Source organism: Phyllostomus hastatus, unplaced genomic scaffold (genome assembly GCF_019186645.2).
Source record: "Phyllostomus hastatus isolate PE091 unplaced genomic scaffold, TTU_PhHast_1.1 phas_contig_16, whole genome shotgun sequence".
NCBI lineage: Eukaryota > Metazoa > Chordata > Mammalia > Chiroptera > Phyllostomidae > Phyllostomus > Phyllostomus hastatus.
In genome coordinates, this window is record NW_025333643.1 from 14,319,052 (window position 1) to 14,341,426 (window position 22,375).

The window sequence follows — 22,375 nt, forward strand, 5'->3', positions numbered from 1 at the left end:
AGAATGGAAAATATGTTCAATGCAAATAGTAACCAAAAAACATCAAGGTGGCTGTACTAATATCAGACAAAATAGGCCTTAAATTAAAAACTCTCACAAGGGACAAGATACATTATATAATGATTAAACAGCCAATTCATCAAGATGATATAACCATTACAAATATTTATTCACCAAACAGCAGAGCTTCTAAACATATGAAACAAGCATGGACAGAACTGAAGGAAGAAAAGCAACACAATCATAGAGGACATCAACACTTTGCCTTTCAATAAAATATAGAACAACCAGACAAAAGATCAATAGGAAATAGAGGATTTCAATAACATTATAAACCAAATAGACCTAATAAATATATACAAAACACTTCACCCAACAACAGCAGAATACACATTCTTCTTCTTTTTTAAAAAAATATTTTATTTATTTCTAGAGAGAAGGGAAGGGAAGGAGAAAGAGAGGGAGCGAAACATTGATGTGAGAAACATCCATTGGTGGCCTCTCACACACCCCCAACCAGGGACCTAGCCAGCAACCCAGGCATGTGCCCTGACCAGGAATTGAATCAGTGACCTTTTGGTTTGCAGGATGACACCCAACCTACTTAGCTACACCCACCAAAGCCACATTCTTCTTAAGTGCACACAGATAATTTTCTAGGATAATAACAGGTTAGGCCACAATAAAAGTCTTTAAGAAAATTTAAATCATATCAAGTATCTTTTCTGATCACAATGGAATGAAACTAGAAATAAATAACAGAAGGGAAACTTTTTAAAAATCCACAAATACATGGCAATTTAACAACAAACTCGTAAATAACCAAAAGGTCAAAAAAGAAATCATAAGTGAAATTAGAAAATTTTTGAAACAAATGAACACAAAACCCCATCATTTATGGAGATGCAGCAAAAGCAATGCTAAGAGGAAAGTTTATAGTGGTAAACATTTTCATTAAAAAATTCTCAAATGTTATCTTTCTTTATGTTAACCTTCAGGATATAGATTCAGTGAAGATCAGTGAAAATGAAAAAAGTTCAACAATATCTCCCTTCTTTTTTTTTCCACATTGAGCTATTGCTCTTCTGGGCCTGCAGAGTGGTATGCTCATCCACTCATGAGGATGAAAGCCCCAAGCAGGCACTCCACTACTCTATAGGTTACTGGGACAGCAAGACAGTTCTGAAGAAGCTAAGCTCAACTTCAGTTTCCTCATCAGTAAAGTACAAAGACAACCATACATTCTGCACTGAATTGTTGTACCTATAGAATGAAATTATGTATGTAAAACACTTAGAACAGTGCTCAGCACATACAGTAACTACTCTATGGATAATATCATTATTATCATCATCATCAACGTATTCAGCATATAGTTATACAAGTTGGCTCTCTCTTCACAGGTAAAAGAATGCACTAATACTATTTTAGACACTAGAATTCTTCATAATTTTACCTTCAGATCTTCTCTCCACTCATTCATACCATAGCTCTTAGAAATTTCTGGTTGGAAAATCTGCATTTTTGCCATGGATGTAGCCAGACGAGTCAAAGATTGACGACCACTTCCTCCAAGTCCAACAAGCAAAGCATTGCCACCAGACTGCTTTAGGATTCGACATATTCGTGATAAATGTTCCAATACATACCTACAAATAGCAATATTATACTTGAAAATATAAATGCAAATGTACATTTACTCATAACTACTGTTTTACTTTGCTAGAGGGATAGACTTTGCTGTCCCATACCAATTTTAAAGAAGTAATCATCAAAAATGTGTGATTTTTCAAAAGCAGTTACAATTGGAACATTTGATGCAAAGGAAAACTAAAGTACAAATTCAGGGAATGTAATATATAAATTATGGAAATAAAATGAAATTGTAACCACTTGTACTGGAAGTACTCTGATGCTTTTATTAAAAATATTTCTTTAACTTTTTAATAAAAGGATTTCTATGTGAGAAATAGGAAATCAATTATTCACAAAATAACAAATTCAGGGAAGATAGCCTAACTAGTAATTAGGGAAATTAAAGTTAGAGCCACTCTCCTTAGACTGGCAAAGCTTACCAAGTCTGGCAGTCTGGCAATCCTAAGTATTGGCAAGGGGAACAAGGTAAGCTCTTAAAAACAATGAATATTTTTGAAGGAATTTTGGCAAAGCTTAGTAAAGTAGAAGATGGTCACATACCATGACACAATAATTTCACTTGTAGGAATACAGCCTAAAGAAATTCTTAACACAAGTACCCAAGGAGACATGAACATTCAGACCTTTTTTTATAATTGCAAAAACTGGAAGACACCTAAAAGTTTATCTCACGAAAATAACTACATTGTGTTAACACTTATAGAGTGGAATGCAATATAGTAGTAAAAGAATCATTTTGTGTGTGTGAATTTTAAACATGCAAAATAAGACAGTGTATATACAGGAGTGGGCAAAAGTAGGTTTACAGTTGTGAGTATGCAAAACAGTTTATTCCTGTATTATTGTTTATTTGTCATTGTATTATTTTCCATAAAAATAGCTGTAAACTTACTTTTGACCACCTCTGTATGTTTAGAAACACACATGTGTAGTAAAAGTCCAAAGACATATGAGTTCTCTTTTACTCCTGCAGAGTACAATGGAGATGCAGTGAGGGAAGGTTGGCTACATGGGGGATTATTAGAAATAAATTGCTAATAATTTATTTCTTAAGGTCAGGTTGTTCATAATTTTTCTTATATCTTTTTATACATTTAATATATTTCACAATAAATTTTTATGAATAGTAATTTCAACCATTAATACCAAATGTAGATACCTAAAAATGACAAGATTCATTCTTGTTTTGTGAGTTTGGTTATACTCATCTAAGCACTGATCCACAATGGTACTAAAATGATGAATATTTGGAATTTCAATATAAACTCTGTCATCTCCTTCAAGGTCAGGATTCATATAGTCACCAAACATAAGATTTCTTAAGTCTTTTTCAGTTACCTATAGAATGAAAATCAACAAATTATAAAACAAAAAATACTTCTAAAATAAGTTTAAGAAAATACATAAAATTTTGTTTTGTCTATGTTATAGGATAATTATCAATTAAATAGTTCTTTTAAACATTAGGGCAGTATATAATATAGTTGTACCATTAATACCTGAAATTATATTATATCCTTAGGAAATAAAAAAAGAGCTTTTTTACTATTTAAAAGAATTTTCCCTCACCATCCAGAGGCTGCAGAAGTCATTCTGAGTGACTCCCATTCACTGAGTAGTTATTAAGATTGGTCACCATGTTAAACACTTTACATCTATTATATCATTTAATCTCTATCATCTAAAGTTTTATTCTTTAAATAATTTTTATGTTACATACATAATTCCTCTAATGACAAATCTTTTCAAAATAAATACCTATCAATGAGGGAATTTAAAAGAATATGATCATTAAGAAGCAGTAGTTTTTAAAGATAAATTGATTATAACAATTCACACTATTGTACTCTTTTAATTTAATGTTTTTACTCATTAAATATACTCACTGGTGCATTCTCTTTCCTCAAATGTGAAAAGACAGTATCAAATGATTCTTTAAAATGGTCCTTTAGAACAACTTTGGTTAAATTGAACAGCCAGTGTCGATCCTCATCATTAATGAGACGATCATAAAACACTCGAAGAACCTCATGCACAAACAACCGGATCATGGTGTGCTTGCTCTCCACAGCATCTCTTCCAATGAGTAAGCAGCCCTGGATGACACGTGCAAAGTCCCTCAAGTTGAAAGTGTAATGAGATTTTGTGGGTGTGGGCAAAAGATTTTCCATGGATTGTTTATATATCTGAACATGAAAAAAAAGCAACAAAGATAAAATGCTCATAATTAGCAAATCCATATAACAAATAGTATGTTATGTAAAATATTTTATTTATCCTATCAGATTATATTGGCTTGGAAAACTGGATAGTACTTAAGGCTAGCAATGGTATATATCTTCTTTTTTTTTTTTTTTGGTTTATTCCACTCAGCCAGGCATTATGAATTTCAGGGAACTTAATACTATCTGATTCCATTCAAGCCCAAGAAGCAACAATGCTTCTATTTCCCAGTTACTATGACTGCTCACATTTAAAGGTGATAGACCTGGACTTCCAGCCAAGATAGAGGCATAGGTAGACACACTGTGCCTCCTCATACTAAGCAACCAAGAGATAGCTAACCTATTAGATGCACAGTTCAAAGCACTGGTAATCAGGAGGCTCACAGAATTAGTTGAATTTGGTCACAAATTGGATGAAAGGATGAAGGCTATGATAAGTGAAATAAAGGAAAATGCACAGGGAACCAATAGTGATGGGAAGGAAACAAACTCAAATCAATAGAATGGACCAGAAGGAAGAAAGAAACAACCAAACAGAAAAGAATGAAGAAATAAGAATTCAAAAAAAAAATGAGGAGAGGCTTAGGAATCTCTGGGACAACTTTAAATGTCCAACATCTGAATCATAGGGGTGCCAGAAGGAGAAGAGGAAGACCAAGAAATTGAAAACTTACTTGAAAAAATAATGGAGAACTTCCCCAATGCGATTAAAGAAATAGACTTCCAGGAAGTCCAGGAAGCTCAGAGAGTCCCAAAGAAGTTGGACTCAAGGAGGAACACACCAAGGCACATCATAATTACATTAGCCGAGATTAAAGAGAAAGAGAGAACCTTAAAAGCAACAAGAGAAATGCAGACAGTTACCTACAAAGGAGTGCCCATAAGACTCTCAGCTGATTTCTCAAAAGATCCCTTATAGACAAGAAGGTGCTGGAAAGAAGTATTTGAAGTCATGAAACAACCTACAACTAAGATTACTCTATCCAGAAAAGCTATCATTTAGAATGGAAGGGCAGATAAAGTGCTTCCCAGATAAGGTCAAGTTAAAGGAGTTCATCATCACCAAGCCCTTATTATATGAAATGTTAAAGGGACTTATCTAAGAAAAAGAAGATAAAAAATATGTTTAGTAAAATGACAGCAAACTCACAAGTATTAACAACCACACCTAAAACAAAAACAAAAACAAACTAAGCAAACAACTAGAACAGGAACAGAACCACAGAAATGGAGATCACATGGAGGGAAAGCAACAGGGGAGTGGGAGGAGAAGAGAGGGGGGAAAAGGTACAGAGAATAAGTAGCATAGATGGTAGGTAGAAAATAGACAGGGGGAGGGCAAGAATAGCATGGGAAATGTAGAAGCTAAAGAACTTATGACACATGGACATGAACTAAAGGGGGGGAATGTGGGTGGGAGGCTGTGTGCAGGGTGGAGGGGAGTGAAGGGGGGCAAATGGGACAACTGTAATAGCATAATCAATAAAATATATATTTTTAAAAAGGTGATAGATCTGGACTTAAGTAAACAAAAACTTTAGTAGAAAGGGAAGTCAGATAACTCATTCTGAAGCATTTCAGATGAAGAGAAGGATAAAACAATTTCCTTTTCACTACTATTGACTTCAAAACAAACCAACGTATTCTCTTTCTTACCTTTTCTTTTTTCTCTCTATCCCTTCTTCCTTCTATCTTAACTGGCTAAAATATGGAAATAACATGTCTTTTCACTATATGCTGAATTTACCAAATAAAGTTTAATATTTTCTTTAAGGGAAGATAAATTGAATCATTTATAATGTTGCCTGAAAAAATCCAAATGAAATAGTTATTTAGTTATTTATTTATTTATTCTATGATTCACCTTCCTTCCCTAACCTCCACGCTTGGTAGGTCTATAATGCTTCAAAGACAGGAGGTGGGAAAAGGATCTTTTCTGTATCCCATTCTGCCTGACCAACTCCCCTCTCTTTTCAGGGGATGCCTGAAATTAAAATACCATATTTTATACATAGAAGCACTTTTCTGTATCAGAATTAAGTAGAGCAATTACAATGTACTATCTCTTTGCTCATAGTTTTTCTACTTTAACAAAACAAATTTTCCACCAGAATGAGAGGAGGAAGATACAATGCTCTTGAAAACTGATGGAATGATTGTAGAGGGTGCTTTTTGTTTCTGCTTGCAATGATCCCAAAGAGAACCTCATTTTATTAAAGCTCCAGAAAGCTGACTTCAGTGAAATTATCACTGACTTACCTTGAATACATTTTTTTTTCTTTTACCATTAGCAGTAAGGCTGGCGCTGACCTCTGTCTGAGCAGAGGCCGATAACATGTTGAATTAAGTTAAGAGCTGCTCTTTGGTCATATGGGCAGTCTTGTTGTATGTTCTCACCCTGTTTCCTTATAATTTTTTTCACTGCTAATTGTAAGTTATGTGATCTGGCTGAAAATAATATATTTATAAGATGCTTAAGTTTTTAGGACAAACACGAAGAAAGAGGGAAGAGAGAGAAGAGAAAATTTTTAAATACCAGAGTGGAAACCTGACAATTTGGGAAATGCCTACAATGTGGATATACTGGTTCTAGATGATTTCCTTATGACAACCTTGTAAAATAGGTATTATCTCCCATTTTAATAATTAAAAGAATGAGTTTCTGGCTGGAGGGTGGATGTGGGCAGTGGCAAATGTAATAGTGTCAACAATTTTTTTAAAAAAGGAAAATAGGTAGAATTAATTTTAATAATATATTTTATTTAACCCAATAGATCCAGAATATTGTCATTTCATTATATATGTATCAATATGAAAATTATTGATGAAATATTTTACATTTTTTAAAAAATGAGTTTCTGAAAAGCCAAATTACTTGCTTAACTCCATATAGCTAGGAAATAGCAGTCAAGGCTCAAACCCAATTAGTTTCCCTAACTTCAAAGCCTATGGTCTTCCTGTTCTCAAGCCTTCTTAACAGCTTCTCTGACACTAAAGACCAAAGTAAATGTCTAAGAGAATACATGTTTTAAAAAATCAGTAAGGACCCAATGAGGTATATATATACCAAAACATTTTGTATTGCATTATTTGCTCACCTCCATAGTTCCACTGACAATTTGGTTTCCAATCAAAAAGTACTCTGGAGGAAATTCACGAGTCCTAAGGTAGAATGCTACAATTGATGAGAAGATCCGGACCATTGTTTCATCACTGAAAGTATTAATAGTGCAGATATTGAAATGTCGAATAAATCGAGGAGTGACTGGATTTCTTCCACCACCTGGAGGGCCCATGGCAGCAATCAGCTCTATGTCTACCAATGTGATTTTACTTGTGTCCTTAAGGTCATACCTTAAAAGCACATAAAAGTTCAAGACGATCAGTTATAAAGCCAATCAGATGGAATGAAATGTAGATTTCCCTAGAAACTTAGTCTGATCTTAGCTTCTCTAAAAGGAAGAACTTGAGATAATGCCTGGAGTAGGGGAGAACTTTTTGTTAAAGCAGCACTGTTTCTCCTTTCAGTGACACTGGTTCTGTTGCCCAGAATTCTGAGAATGTATCTTCCTCTTGCTTTTCCCTTTCACTCCTCCTACTCTCCTTTTCAACTTGACTCTCTGCTTGTCCTCCTCTTACTCCAAATCCAGAGCATGGATGAGAGATCAGTTTGTTTGTAGGTGATTACAGGTACGGTGATCATGTTTCATTTTGCCTAAGACGGTTCTGGTTTGTGCTTCTCCTGGAGTAATTAATAACACTTCCCATTTACTCTTAGAAATGTCCCAGTTTGTACAATAAATTATATAGTCATCCTATTTACAACTAAGTCCTGATTCCTTTTTCTCATCTCAAATGTTATCTTTAAGGCAGATAAGGACACCTAAATAGTAACTATGTATAATACTTTTGTTATATAAAAAGGGACCCATTAGAGTAATAACAAATTTCCAAAGACCTGTTAATCAGAAAGGGGTATCTACATGGCTCAACTTAGTTGGAAGGACTTAATTTAAAAGGTTCTTATTTCCAGTAGGTCATTAAGTCCTTTAATAATGAACTTCTTCCAAAAATGGGGAGAATGGTAGGAGAAATCTATATAGCCAGTCCTTAATCTAAGAGCACACTAGAAAGTATGAAAATATGATTTGGTTCTTGGCAGCAACCATATCAGCTGTCAATAGGGAACTGACTAAGTTTACTATGGCAAAATACATACACTAGTATTAAAAGCCAATAAAACAATGAGAAAAATAACACTGATAGGTGTTCAAGATAAATATTTAAGTGGAAATAAATTGCAAAAATGTGTAATATGAGTCTACTTTTACAAAAATAAAATGGTACTTATAAAGAAAACCCTGGAGGAATAGGAAATTCACTATTAACAGTGATTATTTCCTGCAAAAATATGTAATATGAGTCTATTTTTATAAAAATAAAATTGTACTTATAAAGAAAAAAACCCTGGAGGGATAGGAAATACCCTATTAACAGTGATTATATACATTTCAAAAATATATTTCCAAAATAGGACTTAGCTTCAAAATTAGTCTACTCTTGCCTTAAAATAAGAATAATGGTATATTGGGGATTAGAAAAGTATCTGAGAGAAGAAAATAAAGAATTAGTAATCCCAACTAAAAGATATAGTATTTTACCCATTGGAAACGAACCACATCATCATAAAATGGGGTGGAGGGAGTGCAGATCCTCCAGATCTGAAATTAGCTATGAAATTGCTGTTAAAACCAAGCCATCTCACAGATATGGTAGTCCCAAACAGTCACAAAGAATATAAAGAATTTAAAATGGTAGAAACATAGGGTGCTGACTATAATTATTTAGGTTGGAGACTACCCATAAATTCTCAGCCCTGGGGGGATGGTACTTTGAAAGATATCTATAAATTATTTTCAGTAATTGAAAATAATAGCTGAAAAGGAAAGAATTTATTACATTGTTGAATATTTACATTTTCAATACTGGGTTATTAATCTATTGTCTAACTGACACAGTCAGAGAAAAACATAGTATTAAAGAGGTATAAAAAGTCTTCCAAAATTTTCTATATAGGAAAATAAGAGTAACCACTTTCTTTCATAAATAACTTGAAAAAATGTATTATTTTGCTGTGAGAAACTAACATAGAAAAGGAGAACAAAAAGTGACTCTAGCATAACTAATTAAGACTTCAATTAAATAGTTACCAATTCCCACAGTCAAATAATTGTCGTAATAATTCAATAGGAGGTTGAGCTCCATATTGCTCCAATGCAGGCATATTCATGTCATCTATAAAAATTATACACTTCTTTCCCATTGGTGGTCCAAAGACTCCTTTGCGTCTTTTATCCAATCTAGCCATAATAATGTTCTAAAATACAAAGAAGAAAGTGTAGTAACCATACTTAACACCAGAAAAAAAGGAATTTAAGTCTAATTATATAAAGAAATAATGTCAAGCAACATTATGTACATGTGTTTATTTATATTTACTCACTTTTTGAGTGATAGCCAAGTTCATATTCAACATCACTCAAAAAGCACTTATTGAAATCCTTCTGTGTACTAAGAATTGTTACATACATACATGTTATATATTTATATTATACACACATGCATATAATAACACACACAAAATATACACACAAAATAATTTTCGTATTGGTTACCCAAACATAGTGATTAAATTAACTGCCTAAAAGCACTAATCTAAATTTATAAAATTTTGAGATTAAGGGAACTTTACAAGTTTAAAATAATGGAAATGAGTCCCACAGATCAAGAGAGATCAGACAAACATAAACTTAGGGATGGATAATAAAAACAGTGATTACAAAAGGCCTCAGGCAATACTGTCATCTTGGCACTTTTGGGGGTAAAAGGTGGGATGTACAGCTACATGATTCTTGTCACAGAAGGCCTACAATAGCCCATGGTTTGAAAGATCTTTCATAGACAGTGCTTCTATAAGCAGTAAATGTTCTTAAGGATCATCTGGGAGCGTCTTAAACGTTCTCCCTCCTTTGGCTCTCTCTGCTCTGAACTATCTCTTAAAAACTTCATCCTCCAGTTAAGAAATCAACTGTTCCTTCTTCTTCGGCTTAAAAAGAAAGCTGACAAATCTCAACAATCCAGCATTAGTGTAAGTATGTTCTCTCAAACATTTGTCCTCATAACCTCACTTTTACAACTTATTTATAATGCCAAAAATTAGAGTTTTGATGTTTTATTTAAATTCATAGAAAATTTACACAGCTTCTCATTTACTATTTTAAACACTAATCAAATAAGGCAAAAAAAAGTAATAAATATAGACCCATGTTTCTTGTGTTAAACTAACCTGAACCTGGTTGGCACTGGTCCGTGCAGAGAAATTAACATAAAAAGGAAAGTACTTATCCTTTTCCAAGTGATTCATTAACTTATCCTTCACATACACTGATTTTCCTGTACCCGTCGGACCCACAAAAAGCAGTGGCCTTTAGGAGAACAATGAACATATCATTCAAAGGGGAGAAAGTCAGAATATATTTCTACTAAGGGAAGTTGGAGTTAGTTGAAAACATAAGTAATAATCAAATCATCTTCATCTAAAAACTCACATTGTAATCTATCATTATTATATCATGAAAGACTAGTAAAATAACAATTGGCACATATTTATACCTACTGTTACTGGGACTTCAATAACAACTTTTATTTAAAGAGATGTAACATTGCAATATGCAAACACACTCCTAAAATAAGTAGTTACATGCTTATATTTTCAGAAAAGAAAGACAAAGTTTGTCTACTTAGAAAAGTAATGTAATTGTATTTTTTTAGTTAGAAGTACAGGCAACAGAGTGCTATGTGGAATAAATGAATGACATGGTGACAGTAAGACAGGTTTAGGTTATTTTAAAGTTCTTTCAATAACATCAAATTTGTGTGAGAAACTAAATGACAGTGAATTCTAAAGCTAACAGTTATGTATACCTGTTAAGCATTTTAGAATCTAATCAGAGTTACTAACTGAAAATACTTGTTTAAAAGCAAACTCTAAGGAATTCTCCATTAAGTGGGACCTCTAAAGGGCTTCTCATTCTTAAGTGATCATAACTAATTTGAAAGTGAAAACAATCTTATGAGTTTATGGTCACAGAACTCTTAAGAAATCCAAGTTTGAGAAATAGTGAATTAAAAATTAGCTGTTGTCACTTTGTGTGATAATTTGACACAAATATATAAAGACAAACACAAAAGGCTGCCACTAAAACTAAGCAATAGTGTTCAGTCAAAAGGGGTCACCTAAATAACCCAAATAATGCTAATATTAATTTTTAAAATTATCATTGAAGTATAAGCATAAAATTAAAGTTCTTTTAGAACTTCAGTAACTCCTGAGATTCATCAGTGTGTCCCAATCTGAGTAACACTTGCCTTATGAAAAACTATTTGTGAAAACAATTTTAGTGAATAAAATATTGTTATTAATTTGTGGTCAATGGACCAAATGAAGAAATTCTTAGACAATATTCAAAGAATCTGTGAACTATGATTACAAAAAGGTTATATCTTTACTTTCACTATCCCTAACTAAAGTGGAGCAATTGTATTAATAGTAGTTGTGTCTTTGTCACCAATAGAAATCACAGACATTACACTAAATATTATAATTGTTAGTGATAAATCAAAATATTAGTTATACCATGACTTTTACAAAATTATGAATTACTGCTAGATCACATTATTTAAAGTATTAATAAAGAAGCAAATGTATTGCTACTATAGCCCCAATTTTTTCAACATCTTAATAAATGTATTTCAATATATGGTGTCCTTTGTAATCCTATGTTTACTACTCATTTAAAAACATTATTCTGACAAATGGTTCACAGCATAAAAGAACTCCCATTCTGTGGAATTGGCGAGTGCCTTCCTTGCTTAAAAATGTTTTGAATATTAATATTGAATGCAAATATGCAACTACAAAATAGGGATAAAATAATGTTCCCTCATAAGCTATTTTTTCTGGGTTTTTTGCTTATTAAAAGAGATAAAATTGCCACAAAATTCACTCAGAAACAAGTTCTTTATAAACAACAAACCATTACTTTTATGCATATTATGTAAGTTTCCCTAGTTCAAAAATATTAATGATAAATTATGCCTCATGATTTAAAAGAGAAGCGACTATAAAATATTATTAATGAAGTTGGTATGGATATGCCTACAGTATATGCTATGCTTTTGATCAGTCTAATATACTATTTTATTTTATTTTATTTTATTTTAACTGTTGTTCAAGTACAGTTTTCTGCCTTTTACCTCCATCCCAGCCCACCCCCTAATGTACTCTTTTTTGATGTGCTCTTCTGATTTAAGTCTGAGTTTTGCATGTTCACCTTAAGTTATGAAGAACTAGAATAGGATATACTTGAAAAATACTAAATATAATGGAAGAATGTGGATAATGGTTAGTCTGACTTCAGAAGTACAGTGAATCTTTGAGTAGAATGCATACCTATTTAATAATAATACTGATTTTTAATCTGTTACAAATAAAAGAAATATAAGGTGGCTTATGAGGCAACAAAGTATGATGACAAAGACTTTGTAGTGGACAATAAGAAACTTGGATTCTAGGTTTGCCATTAACCAGCTGCCACTATGGACATGACAATTAAGCTTCCAGGGTCTCAGTTATCAGAAAACAAATGACCTAAAAGTTTACTTTAAATATCTTATGATCCCATTAGAATGATACTGTTATGTTTAAAGTATATATTATAAGAATTTCTTACTTTGCATAAGTAATACTCAAATTCATTAGAAATGTATATCTAATTGTGTCCATTGTAGGGACTATGATATCTTGAATCTTGACAGATTTATCTCCTAAATTAGTACTTTTAATTAATTCATTCCAATGGAGCCAGCGACCTCGGTTTTTCAACTACAAGAGAACATAAGTTTCAAAATATTATAACCGTGCACTTGTTATCTGGAAGGCTCTTTTTAACACAGTTATCATATTTGCTTTTAAAAATGTTATAGTCTTTCTGCTTTTTAGCATGAAGAAATAGTTTCATTCAAAATAGTGTATAAAACATTTTAAAGTCATGAAGCAGCTTAATAAACACCCATGAATACACTATCCAATTTAAGAAATATACTTTTCTTTAGATTAATTTTCCTTTTCAATGATAATGAAAATTAATTAAATGTAATTAAATTTAATTAATTAAATGTAATTTAATTAATGTAATTAATTTAATGTAAATTAATTTAATGTAATTAAATTTAGTTATCACAAATTCAACATATCTAGAATTTCAGATATGTTTGCCTCTATATCCTCTTAACACTCCAGCCTTTCCAAAACACCTTTAAAATGTCCTTTAGCATACACCAAGTATTTATTTGAGAGGTACAGTGATGTAGTCAAGTTATAATTTACAGAAGTTTGACTTCACATTTTCACATATTAAAGGGACAATAATTTAACTAGAAGCAAAATATCATGTGAACTCACTATGTTTGTTTCTCTAAAATTATTCTTCTCTTTCACAATTTGATCCAGGTGGATATTCAGCAAGGACATATCAAAATGGTTGATCTGACTGTTACAGTATTGAAATTCTTCTGAACCAGTGGCTAAATAGTAGCTGTCCTGTCACAATGAGCACATGCTACCCCCACTCCTCCTCCACCATTATCTTCCTCTTCAGGTTGCTACACCCTTCCCCAAAGATCCCAAGGCCTTCTACAATCAAGAAACAAAGGGGTTAAGGTATTCACTTCTGGCCAATACCTTAGGTAGATATACTTTGCCTCCCCACACAACCAAAAGAAGGAAAACAACCAATTAAAAAAAAGAGAACCAAACAACCAGAGCTGCCAGAAAATTAAACTGTGTGGAAGTCCAACAACCAAGGAGGTGAAGAAGAAACATTCATCCAGACTGGTGTGATGAGATGAAGAAATATGGCCCAAATGAAAGAACAGATCAAAACTTAGTTCTTTTCTCTAAGAAAAAGAACTAAGAGATGAAGAGATAGCCAACCTATCAGATGCACAGTTCAACACACTTGTATTTAGAAGGTTCACAGAATTGGTTGAGTATAGTCACAAAATAGAGGAAAAAGTGAAGGCTATGCAAAATGAAAAAAAAAAATATAGGGAACCAACAGTGAAGGGAAGGAAACTGAAACTCAAATAAACAATTTGGAACAGAAAGAAGAAATAAACATTAAACCAAAAAAGAATGAAGAAATGAGAATTCAAAAAAAAAAAATGAGGAGAGGCTTAGGAATCTCTGGGACAACTTTAAATGTCCAACATCTGAATCATAGGGGTGCCAGAAGGAGAAGAGGAAGACCAAGAAATTGAAAACTTACTTGAAAAAATAATGGAGAACTTCCCCAATGCGATTAAAGAAATAGACTTCCAGGAAGTCCAGGAAGCTCAGAGAGTCCCAAAGAAGTTGGACCCAAGGAGGAACACACCAAGGCACATCATAATTACATTAGCCGAGATTAAAGAGAAAGAGAGAACCTTAAAAGCAACAAGAGAAATGCAGACAGTTACCTACAAAGGAGTGCCCATAAGACTCTCAGCTGATTTCTCAAAAGATCCCTTATAGACAAGAAGGTGCTGGAAAGAAGTATTTGAAGTCATGAAACAACCTACAACTAAGATTACTCTATCCAGAAAAGCTATCATTTAGAATGGAAGGGCAGATAAAGTGCTTCCCAGATAAGGTCAAGTTAAAGGAGTTCATCATCACCAAGCCCTTATGATATGAAATGTTAAAGGGACTTATCTAAGGAAAAGATGATCAAAACTATAAAAGTAAAGTGACAACAAACTGACAACTATCAACAACTGGACCTTAGGAAAACAAACTAAGCAAACAACTAGAACAGGAACAGAACCACAGAAATGGAGATCACATGGAGGGTTAACAGTGGGGAGGGGAAGGGGAGAGGATGGGGGAAAAGGTACAGGGAATAAGAAGCATAATTTGTAGGTACCAAATAGATAGGGAGAGATTACGAATAATATAGGAAATGTAGAAGCCAAAAACTTACATGTACAACCCATGGACATGAACTAAAGGGGGAGGGTATGCTGGTGGGAGATGGGGTGCAGGGCAGAGGGGGAGAAAGCAGAGAAAAAATGGGACAACTGTAATAGCATAATCAATAGAATGTACTTTAAAAAAAGAAACAACAGGGTTAAAACCTGGCAAAGTATGGGGTCTCTTGGACCCTACTTCAGTACTATGGCTGGCAGCTAAGAATCTTTAACTATTTTTTAGCAAATTGTGTTTTAAGGGTAGTAATTTTGCAAGGTTGGCTAAATGTTTTATATTCTTAATATTTTAGGTTTCAGCTTTTATTTGTTCAAAGTTATATATGCACATATTATAAAGAATTTTACAAAGATAAGAGAAACTGCAGTTGTGCTTACCTCCTCTTACTGCTGCATCAAAATTAAAACTATAGAACAGCCACCCTTGAGAACCACCTGAAGACTAACTGATCAGTACTCCTATAACTAAGGATACAAATAAGAAGCCACAGGGAGACGTGATATGAGCTGCTCCCACATCCACATGTGGTGATTAAGAATCAGGAGGGATATCTTGACTGCAGATGTTCCCCCCTGAGAAAAAAGGGGACCCACTCCACACCAGACTCCCTACCTGGACCACCAATGCCAGGAATGGGAGTCCTCACAACATCTGGCAATGAAAATCAGTAGGGATTCTCTCAAGATGAGATAGAGGGCTGCTGGAGACACAGGTATCCACTTACAGGGCCTGAACACAGACTCACTCACAAGCATTTGAAAGCAGCTCAAAAAGTTCGAGGGACACACAGGGAAGAACTGAATTGTCTGGTTTCAGAGCCAGGGATGGAAGGGCAGCTCTGTCCTGGATAGAAGTGCTGGCAGACAAAATTGTTTCCTTGTTGAGCCCTCCCCACACCCAGCCTGCAGGCAAAGGAGGGCTCCACATCTGAGTCTCCATCAAATTGACTGACACTATTTGCTCCATCCTGGGGATTCCCTGGAATCTTGCCCCACTCAACTCATTCACAGGCCCAGAACTCTTTCAACAGCTCTTCTTCACAAGTGGCCAGTGTCAACTGGTGCTGTGGACTTTCCTAAAATCTCTCAAAGGTTCACAAACCACATACAAGCATTGACAAGTCTTGACTGGCCCCTTACCACTTGCTAAGTGACCCCAAGGCTAGCACTGTGGCAGCTGGCCTCAGTTTTCAACTAACCCTCTCAACCCAGCACAGGTGACAACCATTTGCAGTCCCTTCATAGCTCCTCCCAAGTAGCCTGGGTCTAGACACAGGCAACAGCACACCTTGGCCTGAAGCAGAGCCTCTCCCAAGACAGCTCAAAACCAACACACTCAATGGTTGTCTTCAGACAACACCAGAACACTATCCAATTAGCTCCACAAACAACATATCCAAAGGGTAGGCTTGGCAGGGACCAGAGCCCTGCTAAAGTGAATCCTGCTCCTTGGGGTCAGCCCCTGAACAGCTCATCACTGTCATTTCTTGTAGCCAGTCAGTCTGAGGGTAAAGCCCACCCCCTGATGTTTTAACAGCAATCAAGCCTCAACTATTGCAGAAGGGCACACACAACCCACACAAGGCATATCCCTGGAGCACCCAGCTCAGGTGACTAAGAAGACTGCATCACTGGGCCCCACTGAACTCCCAACATAAAACCACTTCACCAAGATCAGGAGAATTATCAGATCTACCTAACACACTCAAACTTCGCTTCTCAAATGTCTCCCATCTCAAATAATTTGGTTCTTGACCAAGTTACTCATGGAAAAAATGTTTTGGTTGTCAAACAAAACTTCAGTTCTCGGCCTGACAAACCTTTCATGTTGATACTGTTACAAAAGGACCTTGGGGTTATGGGGTCCCTCTGTCACAGAAGATTCTTTGTCCGCCACCAGGAAATTATGCCTCTCAATGCCAGAGTATGGTGAAAAAAGAAAGGAACTATTTATTAAAACGTTATACAGATTTAGAGGAATGGCAGAATGTCACTGTTAAATCGTCAAAGTTCCTTAAAATGCCCACAAACACACACACAGTCCTTCCTTCCCCCTTTTGCCCAGCTAGGCCAGTCAGGGGTACCATATTTCAGGAAAAAAAATAGAAGTCCATGACTCAGTTAGCATCTAGTTCCTCTCAGTGGTCTGTGCTTGGCTGGCAGGCCTCCTGTGGTTCCCAGCACCATCAGCTGTACTGCCAGGATCTCTCATTCTTAATCCAAACCCACATGGCACCTTCTCATGGCCCACCACGGAGAGTCCTTTCACTCCTTTCCTTCCCACAATGTTTCTCCTGCATTCTTACAAACTGCTAAGAGAGCTCTGCATGGTTGCTACATCTTGCTTTCATGCTTCCTAAGCCACATGGTAAAGGGAGCCCCAAAGCTTCGTGGTTAGCCTCCACATGGCTGTGGCACCTGGGTTTAAATCCCTGCAGGAATCTTCCTCAGCAAACCCAGTTCCAATTCCTCCCACAAACGGCTACACCTGCCAGCACTCCCATATATTTCCAGCATTTCTTGGTTGCCATAGTTAGTCTGTGTAGGTGTGGCCCCGTGGCATGGAGCAAACCATCTCCAAGCTCTCACACAAGTGTTGTAAAGGGGTGCTGCCTCCCACTTACAGCATGGGTTAAAGTCATTCTTATCTCCCTGGTTCAAAGCATAGCTAGAGCTACTTAATAGTTATCTATGAATCTAGCCAGCAGTTATAGACATACAAAATAAACATTCTTGCATATCAGGTATGAAGCTGGCCAACTGTTGATTAGCAAAATAACTCTTAATGGGCCTGCTCCATATGTCCCATCCCCCAGTCCAGACTTGTGAGGGTGGGGATATTCTATATTTTTATATTTCCTGGACACCCGAGTTCTGGATACTGTTACAAATCTTTCATTGGGGGGAATCTGGCTGCACCCTGTTACAATACCTGTATAAATGATCTTGTCTCTTAGTTGATTAACAAAGGAAAGAATGCAGAAGATTAGTATGATTCAGTTTTTGAAAAAAATTGCTTCTTGGACACCCTTCCAGCCTAAATTATGTTCACGAACCAAGGTTTCACTGTACTTAGAAACAAACACAAGAAGTCCACCAGAATGAGGAGGCAAATGCATGTCACATATGGAAGAACAGGACAAGACTTGAGGAAAAGTCTAAACAAAATGGAGACAAGCAATCTACCAAATACAGAGTTCAAAACACTTTATAAGAATGCTCAATGAAAAAAATAAGAAGTGCTCAATGAATTTAAGGGTACAATAGACGAACTCAGTGAGAACTCCAACAAAGAGATGGGAGGCATAAAAATGGAGAAAAAAAAACAACAGGAAAAGAAGCAGTTAGAATGAAGCAGTTAAAATACATTTACTGAAATGAAGAATACATCAGAGGACATGAAGACAAAAAAAACAATTAAAAAATGGGCAAAAGACTTAAACAGACGCTTCTCCAAGGACATATAGAGGGCCCAAAGACACATGAAAAGATGCTCAGCATCACTAGTCATCAGAGAGATATAAATTAAAAACACAATGAGATACCACCTCACACCATTGAGAATGGCCAACATAAACAAATCAACAAACAAGTGTTGCAGGGGATGTGGAGAGAAGGGAGCCCTAGTGCACTGTTGGTAGGAATGAAGACTCATGCAGCCACTGTGGAAAACAGTATGGAATTTCCTCAGAAAACTACACATGGAACTGCCTTTTGACCCAGCAATTCCACTGCTAGGATTATACCCTAAGAGCCCTGAAACACTAATCCAAAAGAACCTATGCATCCCAATATTCATAGCAGCACAATTTACAACAGCCAAGTGCTGGAAGCAACCTAAGTGCCATCAGAAAATGAGTGGATCAAAAAACTATGGTATAGCCCTGTCTGGTGTAGCTCAGTGGATTGAGTGCGGGCTGCAAACCAAAGCATCGCAAGTTCGATTCCCAGTCAGGGCACATGCCTGGGTTGCAGGCCATGGCCCCCAGCAACCGCACATTGATGTTTCTCTCACTCTCTCTTTCTCCCCCCTTCCCTCTCTAAAAATAAATAAATAAAATCTTTAAAGAAACTATGGTATATTTACACAATGGAATTCTATGCAGCAGAGAGAAAGAAGGAGCTCCTACCCTTTGCAACAGCATGGATGGAACTGGAGAACATTATGCTAAGTGAAATAAGCTAGGTGGTAAGGGACAAATGCCATATGACCTCACCTTTAACTGGAACATAATCAACAAAAGAAAAAAGCAAGCAAAATATGACCAGAGTCATTGAAATTAAGAACAATCTAACAATAGCCAGAGGGGAAGGGGGAGCAGACGTTGGGGAGAAGGGTTTTCAGGAACTACTATAAAGGACATATGGACAAAACCAAGGGGGAGGTTGGGGAGAAAATACAGACAACTGTAACTAAACAACAATAAAATAATTTAAATTAAAAAAAACTACATTAGAGGAAATCAACAGTAGGTTTGAAGAAGCGGAGGACTGAATCAGTCATTTGGAAGACTAGGTAGCAAAACAAAATAGCCAACTGCAACAGCAAAAAGGAAAAATAATTTTAAAAATGAGCATAGTTTAAAGGACCTCTGGGACACCAAATGTACCAAGATTCCTGTTATAGGGTTATCAGAAGGATAAGAGAAAGAGTAAGGGATTGAAAACTATTTGAAGAAACAATGACAGCAAACTTCCCTAACCTGGTGAAGGAAAAAAACACACAAGTTCAGGAAGCACAGAGAGTCCAAAACATGATGAACCCAAAGAAGCCCAAGATACTTCATAATTAAAATGCCAAATGTTAGAAAAAAAGAGAATCTTAAAGCAGTAAGAGAAAATCAGTTACCTACATGAAGCTTGACAGATGATTTCTCAACAAAATGCTTGGAGGCCAGAAGGAACTGGCACAAAATATCCATAGTGCTGAAAAGCAAGAACTTACAACCAAGATTACTCTACCCAGTAAAGTAAGGCTACATTTAGAATTAAAGGAGAGATTTAAAAAAAAAACAGCTAAGGGAGTTCATCATCACAAAACCAATATTACAAGAAATGTTAAAGGGACTCCTTTAAGAAGAAGATGAAAAAAATAAAAATATGGATAATAAAATAGCAATAACTGCATAACTATCAATAATCACTTTATTTTTTAAATGGGTTTCTTTATTTAGTTTTAGAGAAAAGGAAAGGGAGGGAGAAAGAGAGGGAAAGAAACATTGATGTGCATAAGAAACATCAATTGGTTGACTCTCACATACCTTCAGCCAGGTATGTGGTGTACAACTCAGGCATGTGCTCTGACTGGGAATTGAACCAGTGACCTTGTGGTTTGTGGGATGATGCCCAACCCACTGAGCCATGCCAGTCAGGGCTCAATAATCACTTTAAATGTAAATGGAATGAATGTTCCTATCAAAAGACAAAGGGTAGCTGAATGGAAAAGAAAACAAGACCCGTACATATACTGCCTACAAGAGACTCACTTCAGATCAAAACACACACACACAGACTCAAAATAAAGGGATAGAAAAAGATATTTCATGCAAATGGAAATGAAAAAAAGCTAGACTAGCAAAATTTATATCTGACAAAATAAACTTGCAAGGAAAGGCTATAATAGACAAAGATGGAAATTTTATAAGGATAAAGGGAACAATCCATAAAGAATACACCACCCTTGTAAACACTTGTGCAGCCAACATAGGAATACCTAAATATGTGAAGCAAATATTGATGGACACAAAGGGAGATATGAACATTAATGCAATCATAGTAGGAGAATTTAACACCCCACTGACATCAATGGACAGATTTTTCTGATAGAAAATTAACAAGGAAATAGCAGCCTTAAGTGACACATTAGACCAAATGGATTTAATTTACATTTTTGGAGCATTTCACCCCCAAATAGAAGGATATACATTCTTTTCAAGCACACATGGTACATTTCCCAGAATAGACCACATGTTAAACTACAGAACAAGTCTCAATAAGCTTAAGAAAACAGAAATCATATCAAGCATCTTCTTCAACCACAATGGTATGAAACTATTGATAGAAATCAATTACAAAAAAATTTAAAACAAACACATAAGGGCTAAATAACATGCTATTAAATAATAAATGGCTTAACAATGAGATCAAAGAAGAAATCAAAGATACCTTGAAATAATTCAAATGAAAACATAATGACCTAAAATCTAAGGGACACAACAAAAGCAGTCCCAAGAAAGAAATTCATAGTAATACAAAGTTACCTTTGAGACACAAGACAAATCTCAAATAAACCTAAGGGACTTAAAAAAAGAACAACAAACAAAGCCCAAAATGAGGAGAAGGAAATAAAGACCAGAGCAGAAATAAACAAAGTAAAAATAAAAGGATCTATAAACCAAGAGCTGGTTCTTGGAAATAAATATGCAACAAAATTGATAAACCTTTAACCAGACTCATCAAGAAAAAAGAGAGGGGAGCCAAATAAAAAGAATCAGACATGAGAGAGAAGTGACAACCACAGAAATGCAAAGGATTATAAGAAAATACTTTAAATAATTATATGTTAACAAATTGGAAACATGGAAAAATAAATAAATTCCTAGAAATATATAATCATTCAAGACTGAATAAAAAATAGAAAATCTAAACAGACCAATAACAAAATAGAGTAAATAATTTTTAAAAGCCTGCCAACAAACATAAGTCCTGAACCAAGTGGCATCACAGTTGCACTTTACCAAACATTCAAACAAAAATTAACACCTATCATTCTCAAACTATTCCAAAAAGTTGAAAGGAGGATGGCTCACAGCTCATTTTCCAAGGTCAGCATGATTTTAATTCCAAAATCAGTCAAAGACATTACAAAAAAAGAAAAAGAAAATCATATGCCAATTACCCAATGAATATAGATGCAAAATCCTCAACAAAGTATTAGTAACTACATTCAGAAATACATTAAAAAGATCACATGCCATGATCAAGTGGGATTTTTCCCTGACTTGCAAGGTTGGTTCAATATCCAGAAATCAATAAATGTTATACACAACATAAACAAAATAAAGGACAAAAATTATATGATCAAATCAATAGATGCAGAAAAAGCATTTGATCAAATTCAACATCCATTTATGACCATAACTCTCAGCAAAGTGGGAATAGAGACAACATACCTCAATATAATAATGGCCATATACTTGTATGACAAACCCACAACTAACATCATAATCAATGGGGAAAACCTTAAAGCATTTTCCTTAAGATTGGGAACAAGACAAGGATGTCCATTTTCACCACATTTATTCAACATAGTATTATAAGTCCTAGCCACAGAAATCAGACAAAATTTTTTTAAAAAGTCATCCAAATTAGAAAGAAAGAACTAAAACTGTCATTTTTTTTTGTAGATG

General features: G+C 35.0%; 1 protein-coding gene across 1 annotated transcript in view; it reads right to left on the minus strand.

Annotated features, from left to right (window-relative positions):
* Positions 1–22,375, minus strand: part of DNAH12 (dynein axonemal heavy chain 12) — a 263,016-nt gene that overhangs the window by 99,345 nt on the left and 141,296 nt on the right. Inside the window, exons 36-42 of the mRNA XM_045831904.1 lie at positions 12,674–12,825; positions 10,228–10,366; positions 9,092–9,258; positions 6,980–7,235; positions 3,543–3,842; positions 2,816–2,994; positions 1,457–1,649 (exon numbers count right to left, since the gene is read on the minus strand). Of these exons, the coding sequence (XP_045687860.1) occupies positions 1,457–1,649; positions 2,816–2,994; positions 3,543–3,842; positions 6,980–7,235; positions 9,092–9,258; positions 10,228–10,366; positions 12,674–12,825 (1,386 nt within the window). The remainder of the gene's footprint in view (positions 1–1,456; positions 1,650–2,815; positions 2,995–3,542; positions 3,843–6,979; positions 7,236–9,091; positions 9,259–10,227; positions 10,367–12,673; positions 12,826–22,375) is intronic.